At 32.3% G+C, this 14,374-nt stretch overlaps 1 protein-coding gene across 1 annotated transcript; it reads right to left on the bottom strand.

Annotated features, from left to right (window-relative positions):
* Positions 1-451: 451 nt before the first annotated feature.
* On the bottom strand, positions 452-12,668 carry LOC134282461 (uncharacterized). Its single transcript, XM_062764870.1, has 7 exons — positions 12,659-12,668; positions 12,183-12,422; positions 10,259-10,495; positions 7,674-7,850; positions 5,282-5,467; positions 977-1,159; positions 452-763 (listed from the first exon to the last, which is right to left on the bottom strand). The coding sequence occupies exons 1-7, from the start codon at positions 12,666-12,668 to the stop codon at positions 456-458; spliced, it is 1,341 nt and encodes a 446-aa protein (XP_062620854.1). The 3' UTR covers positions 452-455.
* Between the last annotated feature and the right edge of the window lie 1,706 nt (positions 12,669-14,374).

The raw sequence follows: 14,374 nt of genomic DNA, 5'->3' as shown, positions 1-14,374 counted from the left end.
ATTTTGCCTTGTTTGTAGATGAAATTATATCCAGTCGATAATACATATGTAATTTATTCAGCTGCCATAAGGTACTTGGACACAGATTTGAAGTTCATATTTTCTGTATAATATCACGAATTATATATTTTAATAGCATTTCACACAAGTTTGCCACTTTTCCTAAGGATTAAGAATAAAGTTAAAATTTGTGAATGTGCAAGGATGTGTCAATCAAACCCGCCAAAAAATTAAGTTTTAATAACTTTTAAATGAAATAAGATTTTTGATTAATTTTTGTGTGAAATGCTATTAAAATATATAAGTCGTAATATTTATAGAGAAAAAATGAACTTCAAATCTGTGTCTAAGTTCCTTTAAAATAAAAGAAATCCAAAACATATGTTTTTAAACAAAAAAAAATGAACAATATTTTTAACAAATATTTTTCTTAATTAATGAATGCATTTAACGTCTTATTTTCGGGCCCTACATTTTCTTTTTTGTGGTTGAGGTCCATATCTAATATGCCTACATAACAAAGGGAGATCACTGCAGATTATTATTGACAAAACAGAAGTAATCAATCCCACTCCTAATACCATCCCGACTCCCTGCGCCGATCTCCTTTCATCCGCGGCTGATGTTTTCTTCCGAATTGTTGATGAAAGTTCATTTTTTTTAACTTCCAGCATTTTCTTTCTTTTTTCAATTACTTTGCCAAGAACTTCATGGTCTTTGATGTAGTTTTGAGATTTAATCATCTTGCAGGGGCACTGGCATTCTGTAAGAAATGTCACATTCTTCATAAATTTTATTAAATAAAGCCTTCCCTATTGCTTATAACAGGAATAGGAAAACATCAATTCTTGCAACAATGATATTGTTTCAAACAAGCTTGAAATAAGATAAATGTTTTTCTTAAAAGAAAATACTTCAATTTGATTAAAACAAAAAAAAGACGTTATATAAAAAAAATCACACTGATAATGCTTACTCCTACAAATGGGCTGAGAACCTGTCCATGCACTGTCATTCAAACATTGTCGTGTCAGATCGCCAGTCACCAGTCGATGGTTGGCCTTACACTTGTAAGTAATGTTCTGGTCCACAAGAACATAAAGATTTTGTTGAATAACCAATGTTGTGCTGTCATTGAATGTTGCATTCGGGCAAAATCCTCCAACAAAATAAGGATATTAAAGAAAAAGTCTTGTACAAAATTTACCTACTGTTACTTACATGTTATATATGCAAATAATACATAACAAATTCTGTATTTATATTAAGACATCTTTGGTCAGTTATTTCATTTGAGCAGTGTCAGTTTAGTCATTTTAGTCGGCATTTATTATTTGAATTGAGTGTGGACAAGATTTCTGAAATTTTTCATTGAGAATGTTTATAAACGTACGCTAATGGGTGTAAAGAATGTTTGATTCATAACAAAATTTTCTGAAATATTCAAACAAGTGCTATGAAAATAAGATTTATTTTGTTAGTCTAGACCACACGTGAAAAAGAAGCCTTTGACACGTTGTCATAACGGATGAAATTTATCAGATGTATGTTAAAATCTCAAATTAAAACGACTGAGAGGCAAAATGAAAACCAACTGTCTCTCTTTGTTCAATCATTAAGGCGTGAAAAAAGAATAGATGGATTTCACATTCAGTACGCACTGGTAACAACATTGTTTTTGTACGGTTCATTGTTTAAAATGTATTTTAGAGGAACAGGAATTTAATACTACATCTGATAATCTAACTTATACTCAGATTTCCTTTTCTAAGGAGGAATTCTTCCAATTTATGTGAGTTTTTATAACTTTTTTATATTTCATCACCCAATATGAATTTAAATGACCATATTTTGTATAACCATGTACATGTACTTTGATGTTGATAGGAAAAAGATGCTTGAGTTTCTGATTGACAATATCAAATTAATTACTAAATCACATAATTATACATATACGTCCCGTACATTCCGCCCCTTAAATTCTTATTCTATGCATGAACAAGTACATGTTATATTAAATGCTGTCTTATTGTAATTGTTTTCGAAAATAATTCGTTATTTCTTGTCTACGAAGATAATTTGCTTTTCTTTATCTTCACCTTTTTAATTTGAGAATGAAACATCTATGAGTGAAATCTGTTCGAAGGGATTGATATATATGTACAGTATATGTAATGTATGTTCATGAATTAAATATTACTCTAATGCTTTATAACTGATCAAGTATTTCCACATATGAAAGTAAAAACTTAGAATCAAACATAAAGAAACAGTGATTGTTACTACAGAAGGATATCGAGATAACGAACAGTATTCAATCTCAAAGTCCATAAAACAATACAAAATTAGAGCAGAGCAAACAAGGCCCCTGAAACATCAGAGGCGGGATCAGGTACCATGTGGGAGTGAGCATCCCCTGCCGACCGCACACCCGCCGTGTCCTCCTTGTCATGATCAGAAAATAACGGGAAAAATCCGTGGTCAATTCAGTGTGTAAATAATTGATTAACAATTGGTATGAAAAATGTCAGTCAGCATTTGACTCAATGATAAACTGTATTTGCTGAAAAGGTCATTGTATCGACCATGAGAACCATTGAGAACTTACGAAATGATGACTTTAAACGAGACTGCTGATATTCCTGTTTCGTCAACTTGCTGAAATTTATGACCAGTTAACTATCATTGATAACAGTAAACCACCTGGTCCTGATGGCATATCTCCAAGAGTACTAAAAGAAATATCCACATCTATTAAAAAGCCCCTAACAACTCTCTTTAATATGTCATTAAGGGAAAAAAAACTACCAGATATCTGGAAGTTATCGCAAATAACACCAGTCTTTAAAAATAAAGGGAGTGCTCAAGAGGTATCTAATTATAGACCAATATCTCTAACAAGTGTCTTGTGTAAATTGATGGAAAAAATACTGTTTAAACATTTATATAACTTTATGAAGGACAATAACATACTATACAAATATCAGTCTGGCTTTCAACCTGGAGATTCAACTGTTAATCAACTGGTAGAAATATATAATACTATCATTTCGAATCTTGATAAAGGTAAAGATGTAAGATTTATTTTTTGTGATATCTCTAAGGCATTTGATAGAGTATGGCATAAAGGCCTTTTAACAAAGCTATCAAATTATGGTATGAATGGCAATGTACTAGGTTGGATTGAGAATTATTTGTCTGATAGACAACAAAAAGTTGTAATAGATGGTTTTACATCAAACTCTGAAACAGTAAATGCTGGAGTTCCTCAGGGTTCTGTCCTAGGACCATTCCTATTCCTTTTGTATATTAATGATATTTGTGATGATCTAGTCAACAATATAAGACTTTTTGCTGATGACACTTCTTTATATGCTATTGTAGACAAAGAAAATATTACACAATCACTTACTGATGATCTAGAACATATTGATAAATGGTCAAAGAAATGGCTAGTTGATTTTAATCCTAACAAAACTGTAAATTTAAATTTTAGTAGAAAAAATATTGTATATTCTCCTGTTAAATTTGGTGAATATGGCCCACCTATTATTCAAAATGATTCTCATACCCATTTAGGTTTACGTTTCCAAAGAGATGCTATGTGGACATCACACATACAGATAATACACGAAAAAGCTTCAAAAAGATTAAACATTCTTAGAATGCTCAAATACCAGGTTTCACGTAAAACACTCATTAAAATATATTTTGCTTTTGTTCGACCTGTGTTAGAGTATTCTGATGTAGTGTGGGACAATTGTTCTGAAAAAGATTCTAAACTCTTAGAAGATATACAAGTTGAAGCAGGTAGAATTATAACTGGATTAAGGTGTAACTCTTCTCGTACAAAATTGTATGATGAACTTGGATGGGATCTCTTAAAAACAAGGAGAAAAATTCATAAGTTAATATTATTTTATAAAATTATTAATGGTTATTCTCCACAGTATCTGTATGATCTGATTGAACCTTATCGCCCATCAAGTCATTCGTATAATCTTAGAACTAATAATGCTCAATTCAAAATTCCTAATATTAGAACAACATCTTATATGGAAAGTTTTCTCCCCTCTACAGTCAAACAATGGAATACCTTGCCAGATTATATTAAAAATGCTCCAGGAATATGTTCATTCAAAAGTCTTTTAAAATCTCATTTCTGTAGGAAAAGTATTGAACTTTTTAATTTTGGAATAAGAAAGTATAATATAATACATTGCCAGATAAGGAATAATGCTAGTAATCTGAAAGCAGATTTATATAATCAACATTTAGCTGAAACTCCAATGTGTGAACATTGTACTGATTGTATTGAAAATGCCTATCATTACTTTATTGTCTGTCCAAAATATACAATTCCAAGAGATGTACTCTTTCAATCAACACATAATATTATAAACTGTGATAATATTCCTGAATGTGATTTATTTTTAAATGGTAGTTCTAACCATGGACTTGACATTAATATACAAATATTTGAAGCTGTACATACATTTATAGCAGCAACAAAACGTTTTATATAAACACTGTCATATCTATATATAGATATAATTTAGTACTCCCAAACCGGTACTACTTTGTATTTTGTCTCCCCCTGTAATTTGCCCTTTTTGTTATTTTGTTCATTCTATTTTTCTCTTTTGTTTAATTTTTTATATATGACTTTTTCTGTTTTTTTCTATGTTACTTTGTTCACTTTTGTTTGTATTTTTTCTCTCTTCTTTTGTACATTCTTTTATTATCACTATTTGTTTTGTACCTTGACCTAAATGTAGGGAGAGGGCTAAAATAGGCTGCGCCTGCTGCCCAATCCTATTCACAATAACATCTGTGAATAAAATATTGTTTAAATTAACTTGCTTGTCAATAATTTACCTCGTTTTAGAAATTGTTCATACGTAGAGCATGCTCTTGCGTATCGAATCAACTGAGATATATATACTCCGTATGCAGGTGATGAAGGTATATTGCTGCATAAGTAAGGGAAGTTGACGATAGAAAAGTTAAAGTCATCACGTTTATCATCTACTTAGCTTGGTTGTTAGATTGCCATTTGTGTCTTTTTCAAGTAAAATATCCAATTCTGAAACAGAAGTGTAGGACTCTGTGGTATCTTTTTATCTTAAGCTCACCAGGATATATTGTATCGACGTAGGAATGGAAATTACCATTATTAATTGACAATACGTCGTCGATATATCTAAAAGATCTGTAAAAGATCTTTACAGATCTGTAAAAGATCTTTACAGATCTTTTAAAAGAGTTTAGAAATACTTACTTTTGCAAACAGTCTCCTCACCATTCCACGACTCATTACCTTTACACATTCTCGTCAGATTACCACTAGAGAGCGTATGGTTATCTTTACATCGGAGTGTGACGTTTTCACCCTCTAGGTAGTACCCTTTCGAATTGTCTTCAATTTCAGTTGTCAACTCATCAAATGTAATATTGAGGCAGAACTCTGTTAAGACGTGTTAAAAACTATAAATATTATCATCAATGTACCATGTTTTCAGAATATCATCAGTATCGTGAGACCTATGTATTTTTCAGATAGACGGGTTATTAGTAGTCATATTTAAACAAAACAAATGCCTATGAATTGGGAAAAGATTTGTCAATCAAAATATAAACCAATGATAGGGTACAATTTGAAATTCATGCTGATTTTTAACTTCCTTGTCGAAATTCATGTAATCTCTTCTCATTTAACAGTACTCTGCCTCCGTTGTAAACTTCATCTGACTCGAGTGTTGAGTATCGAATAATTTTTGAGCGATAAACAATACATGTATGTGAATGTGGAATATTATTTTAAAAATCTACATGTTAATAAGAGCAAAGATTGCATGTGATATAAAATTTGAGTATTCTTTGTTCAACCGGTAGATTTCTATACTTAGTTTTCTTATATTTTTGAAAACTTAGTTTGCTTTTTTATAATCGGTTACAGTAGCTCAGTGTGTAGAGCTCTAAGTTTGTTATCATAAAAACCAGGTTCAAACATCGGTCGCGATAGATAGAATGTTCCATCCTTAAAATGATAAATGTCCTACGGACCCGGTTTAACGATAGAATTCGTTCCGTGTATTCGAAGAAACATGGGCGATAACTCGTAATCAGTGCATTTACCACTGTTTACTACGAACAATCTAGAGAGTTCCGATTGTAAACATGGCAGGTAAATTGGAAGCGAGAGAAAAACGTTTACAAAATTTATTGGATTTTCTCTTTAGATGGATCATTTTCTGGAATAAAAGGCATAAGCAATCTCAAAAAGGTTTGTTTTGATTAATTTGGCAGTTATTTCCAGTGCAAATCCTTTTATATTCTTCAAAATCGTTTCGGAGCGGATCCGCTCCGATTTGCTACATTGCAAGTATATGGGATGTATTCTAACTGTGGTGAGGGCTTGTATCGAGACACAGTTAGATCATTCTAACTACGGTCGCGACTGCCCTAAATGAACGAAATAGACAGCAGCTGTAACTTCAATAAAACCCAGCTGTATGAGTGATTGATGTGAGTTTCTTTTTTCGTATAAGAGCTTAAAACCGAGGCCCGCTTCCTCAACGAAACGAGTTACCTCGATAAAGATCCCCTACTTCTCAAAAGCTCTGAGTGTCAAATACCGAGTAAACCCTTTACCAGTATACGATGATAATATAGGAGTAACATTTCTCAAACAGGTCGGAAAACAGCATATAATAAAGCCTCTACCATAAACATGATAAAAGAGGAAATATATGTTCTAGTTTAAAATTCTTTTCCGATTTATTGGCACTTAAAAGCACAAGAATTGAAATATACGGGAATAATAAACAGTTTTCAGAAGTCCATTCAATGAAGATCAGAATCAGAAGCAGAACAAACACAGACCTCTAAAACATTAGAGATACCATGGAGGAATGAGCATCCCCTGCCGACCCGTCATACCCGCAGTGTGTTCTCTGTTATGCTCGGGAAATAACGGAACAATTCGTAGACGTGCATAGGGCTGTATCAATATATCGATATATCGATACGTATCGATATTCATGAAAAATATCGTATCGAAAATAATTCCAATACGTATCGGACAGACATTTTTTCTTCAAATTCTGTTTAAAAGATGGGAATTTCAATCACCAAAGATTTTATTTTACTTTTTTTAATTAAAAAGTTCAATAATTATATAATTTTCAAGGAAATGACACAGTTTTTATAATTATTACAAAATACAAAGAGAAGTTCATTTGAACATGTTGATTTTATTGTCATCAAATGTTTTAATGAAGTGTTATTTTTAAAGAAAATGAGACAAGAACTTTAAAATGGGTAATAAAACACTTAATTATTATGAAATATAAGCATTTAAGTTATTTAGAAGTCTTTTCTAATAGACTTGTTTTAGAATCCAATATATCGCATATTGCTTTAAAAAATATTGTATCGTATCGTATCGAAAATTTTGGCTCAATACACAGCCCTAGACGTGCAATTCATTCAGTTTGTAAATAATGGCTTAACAATGACTATCAAAAATAGACAGTCAGCATTTGACTTGAAAAGCTCATGAATTCATTATTGTAGAACATCACCTCCGATAAAGATGACCACACGTTATTTCTATCAAATAATTTCTTAAATATGAATTTTACCATTCTTAATAGTCCCGACATACTCACCAGAACATTGGAAAAATATAGTATGGCCAATATCTTTAGTATTTGTTGTGCATTTCCTTTTAAAATTACATTCTTCTTGAAGACTTGATACATTTAGAATAATGATATATTTCGAATAGCACTGAATAGCAATGTTGTTTTCTTTGCTGGGAAAAGCAATCTCCGTCTTTAAAGCACCTGGATAAAAAATATATACAATGAAGCGCATTGAAGTAGTAGAAGTAGTAGAATTTTCCGTTTGACTGGAACGTTCTGGGCCATCTTAAGAACGATGATTGTCATAAATTGACACGCCCATTTCTTTAGAAAGGAAAGATCGGTGAAACGGTTCATTCGAATACCTGTAGAATAGCTATTCCATAAATATAATAGTCAATCACATTGACGGTCTATACATAAACACCGAGTAAGCACGTGTTCGGACAGTACATATGTTTGATAACTCCAATAAACATGATAAATTAATAATTATTGACAAATTCGTTGAAATACGTGTTTTACAGAAGCGGGAACTCTAATTATCTTATAACTTTAAAAATTTCCATTACGGTGTAACTCATGTTGCTTGTCACGAAGAGTGGGGTGACCTTAAACAATGATGACGAATATTTCTTTTTTCGTCTCTAAAGAAATGGGTGTGTCATTATGTTATAATTGACATTCAAAACATGACTCAGAACGTTTCGTCCAAAAGGAAAATTTTACCACTTCAATGCGCTTCATTGTATATTATGGTATCAAGCAGTGACTATGTGTGGTAAAAAAACTTTACGTTAAAGAGAATGACTATTAAAACTTGTAACTTCTAAGATTGTGAAGTCTCGTGAATTTCTAGAAAATTATTTTGATTAACATGTTCTAACCAAACATAACTTCTAGAGAATAAAACTCCAGGTTAAAGATTCATCATGAGTGACTCACCAGCTGGGTATTCCTCCTGCTCCGGGCATGCGCATCCTATTTCTTCGTAACCTTTACTATTGTTGTTTACACAACCTATAATCAATTATGTTTTAAATATACAAGTTATTGTATAGAGCCAGAATTAACAGTGCAATAAATACACACATTAATAGTGCATGTAATGTATTCAATGTATAATAATTATGCAAAGAGAAGAATAGACCCCACCATAGAAACATATTCCTATCGCCTATAAAAAGTTTAATATTGCAAAAAATTGAAAAATACTTTCATACTGGTATTTGTTTTCTAATGTATAAAAGTAAGAAATAAGGTGTAATTTTAAAACATCCATTACCCTATAAATACGGGTAAGTCACGAGATCTAATCCCGAAGGGTGAAGGATAAAAACACGAACCCCTGTAAACCTCAGAGCAAGGATCAGATACCTAAGAGGAGAGAGAATCCCATGTCGAAGGGGAACAACTGCCGTAAGCACATTGTACTGGTCAGTTGGAATGACGACTCCGGTGTAATTTTTAAATTCTAACAATAACCCAACAATGTTGTACACATGTCGAAATTCGATCAAATAATAGGATACCTCCTAAATCAATCTCATTAATATTATAGAGGCCGTAATGAATGCGAAAAAATTGACTCAAATTAATGGAGTTGTTAAAAATCCTTTTTGCATAAAATATTTGTCAGTAGTTTGTCTGGTTTTAAACATGAATTGTACATGTATAAAGAGCAAGGACTTCGTATCGAATCAGATAAAAAGCAATAAACACCATGTGCGGAGGATGTTTGAATATTGCTCCATAAATGTAGAAAATTTGACGATAAAAAATCAGAATTTATCCTGTATGTTATATAACTAAGTTAAAGGTTTACCACAATTTTCTTTAATAGATGAAATATTTTAGTATATAGATATGAAACAATTGTGGAAACTATTTTCACTTTATTATTTCGATTTCAAGTTTATTATTTTGGATGCTGGTATATATCGAGAAACAAACAAGTTAATAAAACAAGGATTAAAAAAGTCTCCATTAAAGTCATTATTTCGCCCGTTGTATGGGCGATGCAATGATCTTGTTAGCAAGTACATGCCATCAGTAAGTCGAATGCTGACTGACTGTTTTCATACTTATTGTAAGGCTATTTACATTATGAATTGTCTACGGATATTTCTGTTTTGCTACAAAGAGCGCAAGGAGGGTAAGATTGATCCACATGGGAGCTAACTCCTTCTTGATAGTTCTCGTTCTTTTTAGAGGAATTTTTTTCTCTGCTCCCAGTTTGTATTGTTTCATGGACTCTTTATCTCGAAACCTCTTCATTTTTTCCATATTTCATTATACCCCCATTTGAAATGCGGAAGGGTAATACTATATAGTAATTAATATGTCCGTCTGTCTGTTACCTCTTATCCGCAACTCCTCTTATACCACTGAAAGAAATTTGATGAAACTTTCCATATTGCCATTGTGCACATCCTATTTTACTTTTTGGTCCGACACATATTTTGGCTTCCCCATAGCAAAAGATGGACACTGTCAGTATATATCGTAGGGGAGGGGGGTATCATTTAGTGAGCTCATTGCTCACAGTACCTCTAGTTTTTAATACTGATAATGAGATAAAGAGAGGGATTTAAAGAAAGATTGTTTACCTAGTATTTCTACTTCACAAATGTCAAGGATGTTGTTTTTTTCATCATTTTTTTCAGGTTTAGATTTGTTCAGATAAATGTACATCTGCTTCCCTTGGTGTCCTTCCGGGAAGAGGATGACGTTTTGTGTACTGGGGTGTACCAGGTGACCCCGATACACGGCAGGTAGACTGGCGAGACCACTGATGTCAACAGGCTCCTCATTAAGGTATACGTAGTAACCATAATGTCGAGTATCTAAATTAAAAATAAAAAGTATATCAATTGGAGGACTCTTTCAAATTTTTCTTCTATTCCTTTAAAGGGATTTGGACACGGTTTCAGCTAAAAAAATTAAATTAATCTTTCATTCCATTTTTTCATGTTTACAAATATTTAACTAAGGGTTTTCTATTGATTATCCTAAATTTGAATTTCAGTTCTCGAGCTATAAGACAGGGCATGTGTTATTTTTTCTAACTTAGGTTAAATATACATATATGTTCGATCAAAAAGAAGTTAGTTCAAAATACGAATAGACAGATTCTAGTGATTTGACTGATTGATTGGCTGTATGTTGTTTAATGTCCCTCTCGAGAGTATTTCACTCATATGGAGACGTCGACGCCACCATTTGCCGGTGGAGAGCTGCAAACTTTGTCCTATACTCGTCACTGATGTCCATAGAGCAGTAAGGGATCTTTTTTTACTGTTACCTACTGCGACACAGGACATCAGTTTATTCCGTCTCATCCGGAGGGCTGGTCTTCACGTCCTACAGTGGGATTCGAATGGATTAATCCTTACTTTGCGACTCTAGACAGTGACGTAGCATCGTTTTTGAAAGTGGGGGGGCCAGCCAGAGAAAAATTTTTTTTTACTTACCTGATAAAGTTGACAAGCAAAAAAAAAAAGGAAAAAGTTGTCCAAAATCCTATTTCGTGGGGGGGGGGGGGGGGGGGGGGGGTTAGGTAGGTGTTAACTTTTTCTCAGTGTCAGCTACTTTCAGTACCAATTCTAATACTACATTTTCGGTACATCACTACAAGTGGGAGGGCCAACCACGTTTTCAATTAACATTTCCTATAGTCTAAGTAAGGTTGGGAAAAAAAGTTGCTACGCCCCTGCTAGAGCAGACGTTCTAACCACCGCGCAACGTTGGCGTCTCTAGTGATTAAATGAATCTCTTTTTGTTTTAATTACGACATTTTTTATACAAAAACAAAAGCACAAGCCTTGTTCACATTATGAAAAATATTAAGTTCTGTATCTCCTTTGAAATTATGTTAAAATTGTTTGCTAATCATTAGAATTGTCTAAGCTAGGAATTGTAAAACATTAAAATTGGTTTTTAAAAAATTCAGTTAAAACTGTGTCCATTTTCCATTAATTCATTCTTTTTTTTCTTTTCCTATTTCATGTTGGCGTCTCCATATGTGTGAAAAGTTCGCGAGAGGGGCGTTAAACAACAAACAATAATGCAAACAGGCAAAACCTATTTCAAGTTAGAATGAGCAGAATAAAATATTTAGACATAAATAAATGTAGGAAATGAGTGTAAAGCAAACCATTAATCAAATATTGTCTTCAATTACATTTCTATTTTAACATCAAATATTAATATATATAAAGATTTAGTATCATTTTTTATTCTCTGAATTATGTTGATGGACACTTAAAAGTCAATTTGTTAATATATTTCATATTCTCTTTGCATAATTTTCGAAGCAAACCTAATAGTCTGTTGTCATGTTTTAAAAGAATACAAAATGTCTCAAACAGCATCTTTAGATAAAGGTGTGCATCACATACGTGCATGTTAAACGAGTGGGTTGCGAAATATTTCAAAGGACGTACATATGTAAAACATTTTTACTATATAATATATTTTAAATAGCAGCATACTTAGTATTCCTTTAACATTGCTTTTAACGAAAATACTTACAATTTTTTCTGAAAATGATGTTGATTTTGTAAATTATACTCATAGGTGACAGCGTAATATTCCACCATGCATATGTATATTTTCTATCAACGTTTGTACCAGCACAATCACCCTTCATGTGGTCACGGAACTTCCCATCTAATGCCCTCCAAGCATTCAAAGAGAGATTCGTACTACTATATCGATATACAGACGACATTGATGCAGTCTCATTTTGTAGTTTTCCTAGGTTACAGATGCCTAGAAATATATAAGTTTTCAATTATATGAGTGTAAAAAAAACGATATCATAGCATTCTGAGAAATTCTATGCTGCAAAATTTATTTTAACTTTCATTTAGTGATGATTTTGTTTGTTATACATATTGACATCAAAAGCGTAGCTCCAAATAGCATTATGAAAAAAGGTGAAGATACCAATCTAAAAAAAAAATCTACCAACAATACACATTTGTGAACTTGACAAAAATACTTACATCTGAACATTTTACAGATGGGACCAGGTACCTAGGAGGAATAAGCCTCCCCTGCTGACCGGTCACACTTCTACACTCTATGTTTGATCAGGCATATTATCTTAAATAATGTTTTGAAGGTCCATGTTTGCATTGCCCCGACTTTGTTATGTTTAATGGACTTTTTGCTCGAACAATGTCTGTTATCTCAGTATATTTCACCTAAAGGCATGTTATTCCATCGGCATGGCTTTCGGTATGGCTTTTGAGCAAACAAATATCAGAAACTCATTTGTCGAAGTCATCAATTATATTTTAATTTCATGACGCATTTAAATGACAAGGTGAAAATTACTAGTAAATTAAGCACGGTCTTTGGAGCCAAAAATTATTTTTTTTTACTAGGGATGAAGCTAATAGCCGACACTAGCCTTTGCTTAGAAAATATAACCCGGGAAAAACCTCAAGACCCATGCATTCTTACAGCAGTATTGATAAACGAAAATACAATTCTGTGGGCATTTAGATCACATAAATTCATTTGTAAACCCAAATTCTCAAATTGTAGAAAGAAAATCGTCAAAATCATATGTCACCAAAGAAGAAGGTATGGTTTCCATACAAGTTTTGCCCTGTGATTTTCTAAAAAATGAAACTGATGTAAAAGTTGAAAACTCATGCTTTTTGAATAATTGAAATTCAATGCAGAAAAATCATACAAGTGATTTTTCTCACATGTGTTTTTAAATGCTAATTATGACGTCATAAACATGTGCATTTTCCCGTATTTTCTTAAAAAGTTGCAGAAGACACCAAATTTCAATGGAATATTCTTTCAGTTAACATTGTCCATAGGTATCGCCCACAAAGATCTTGAGATATGTGATTTGTTATTGAATTTTGCACAAAATATCAAAAAAATTAACGTGAGCGACGGCTGTGGACAATCTTTTCTAAAGGAAAATCTCCCTTGAAATGTGCCATTTTGAGGCTTTTTCTGTTGAAAATAGAGAAATGCTTCACATTAATGACGTCATATTTGCAGAATGGTAAACCTTCATGCCATATTCTTTCCTGATTTATCAGAGTCATTTATTAAACTAATATCTAAGCCAGTTTCAAAACGTTTTGATGTCATTACATTTTTAGGTAGCAATAAAGCTAAAACCATACCTTCTTCTTTATACTGGATTCTTTATCTACTTCAAAAATTCTTTGAAAATAATACTAAGTTCAAAAAATGTACTATCAAATTTTTATATACTAGATTTAATTTAACTAGTAGTTCTCTTTTCTTAGGAAGAAATCCTTCAAAACCATGTCAGTTTTGAATGTTTTTAATATCCCAAACAACAAAAATGAATTCGAATTACCATATCTATAGTGGATTACGAAACTTCATAAAAATCCTTACAACGATACATAGCCGGTTCCAGTAAATGTCCAGCCAAATGTTCTTTACTTCTTCACTAAGATATTAACAGTAGTGAAGTAGAAACTTCAAGAGTACAGTGCAACAATATATTCAAGAAGTGGTGTAAATGAGATGTGGATTCTTAAAAATTCCAAGGAACTTTTGGACAATTTCAAATCACAAGATTTTACTAAAATCAACAGCTTAAAAAAGCACGACTTTTCAACTTTACACACAACTGTTTCCACGGTAAATTAAAATCTGGGCTTTTTGAAATCATTCACAGCTTCAGTAAGAATGGAACTCGTAAATTTACTTACCTT

Source organism: Saccostrea cucullata, unplaced genomic scaffold (assembly GCF_032062105.1).
Source record: "Saccostrea cucullata isolate Sc308-1 unplaced genomic scaffold, CSIRO_AGI_Scuc_v1 ctg3769, whole genome shotgun sequence".
Classification (NCBI taxonomy): domain Eukaryota; kingdom Metazoa; phylum Mollusca; class Bivalvia; order Ostreida; family Ostreidae; genus Saccostrea; species Saccostrea cuccullata.
Note: the sequence above shows the minus strand (reverse complement) of the source record. Positions and strands in the feature narration are given on the sequence as shown.

What these genes read in the sequence shown, in the direction of transcription:
- LOC134282461 (XM_062764870.1), bottom strand. An exon ending in CATCATTTTCAGAAAAAATT is followed by an intron (nt 10,496 to 12,182) that starts GTAAGTATTTTC and finishes TTTTTAATTTAG; the next exon opens with ATACTCGACATTATGGTTAC. An exon ending in TTGTGAAGTAGAAATACTAG is followed by an intron (nt 7,851 to 10,258) that starts GTAAACAATCTT and finishes TTTTTTATCCAG; the next exon opens with GTGCTTTAAAGACGGAGATT.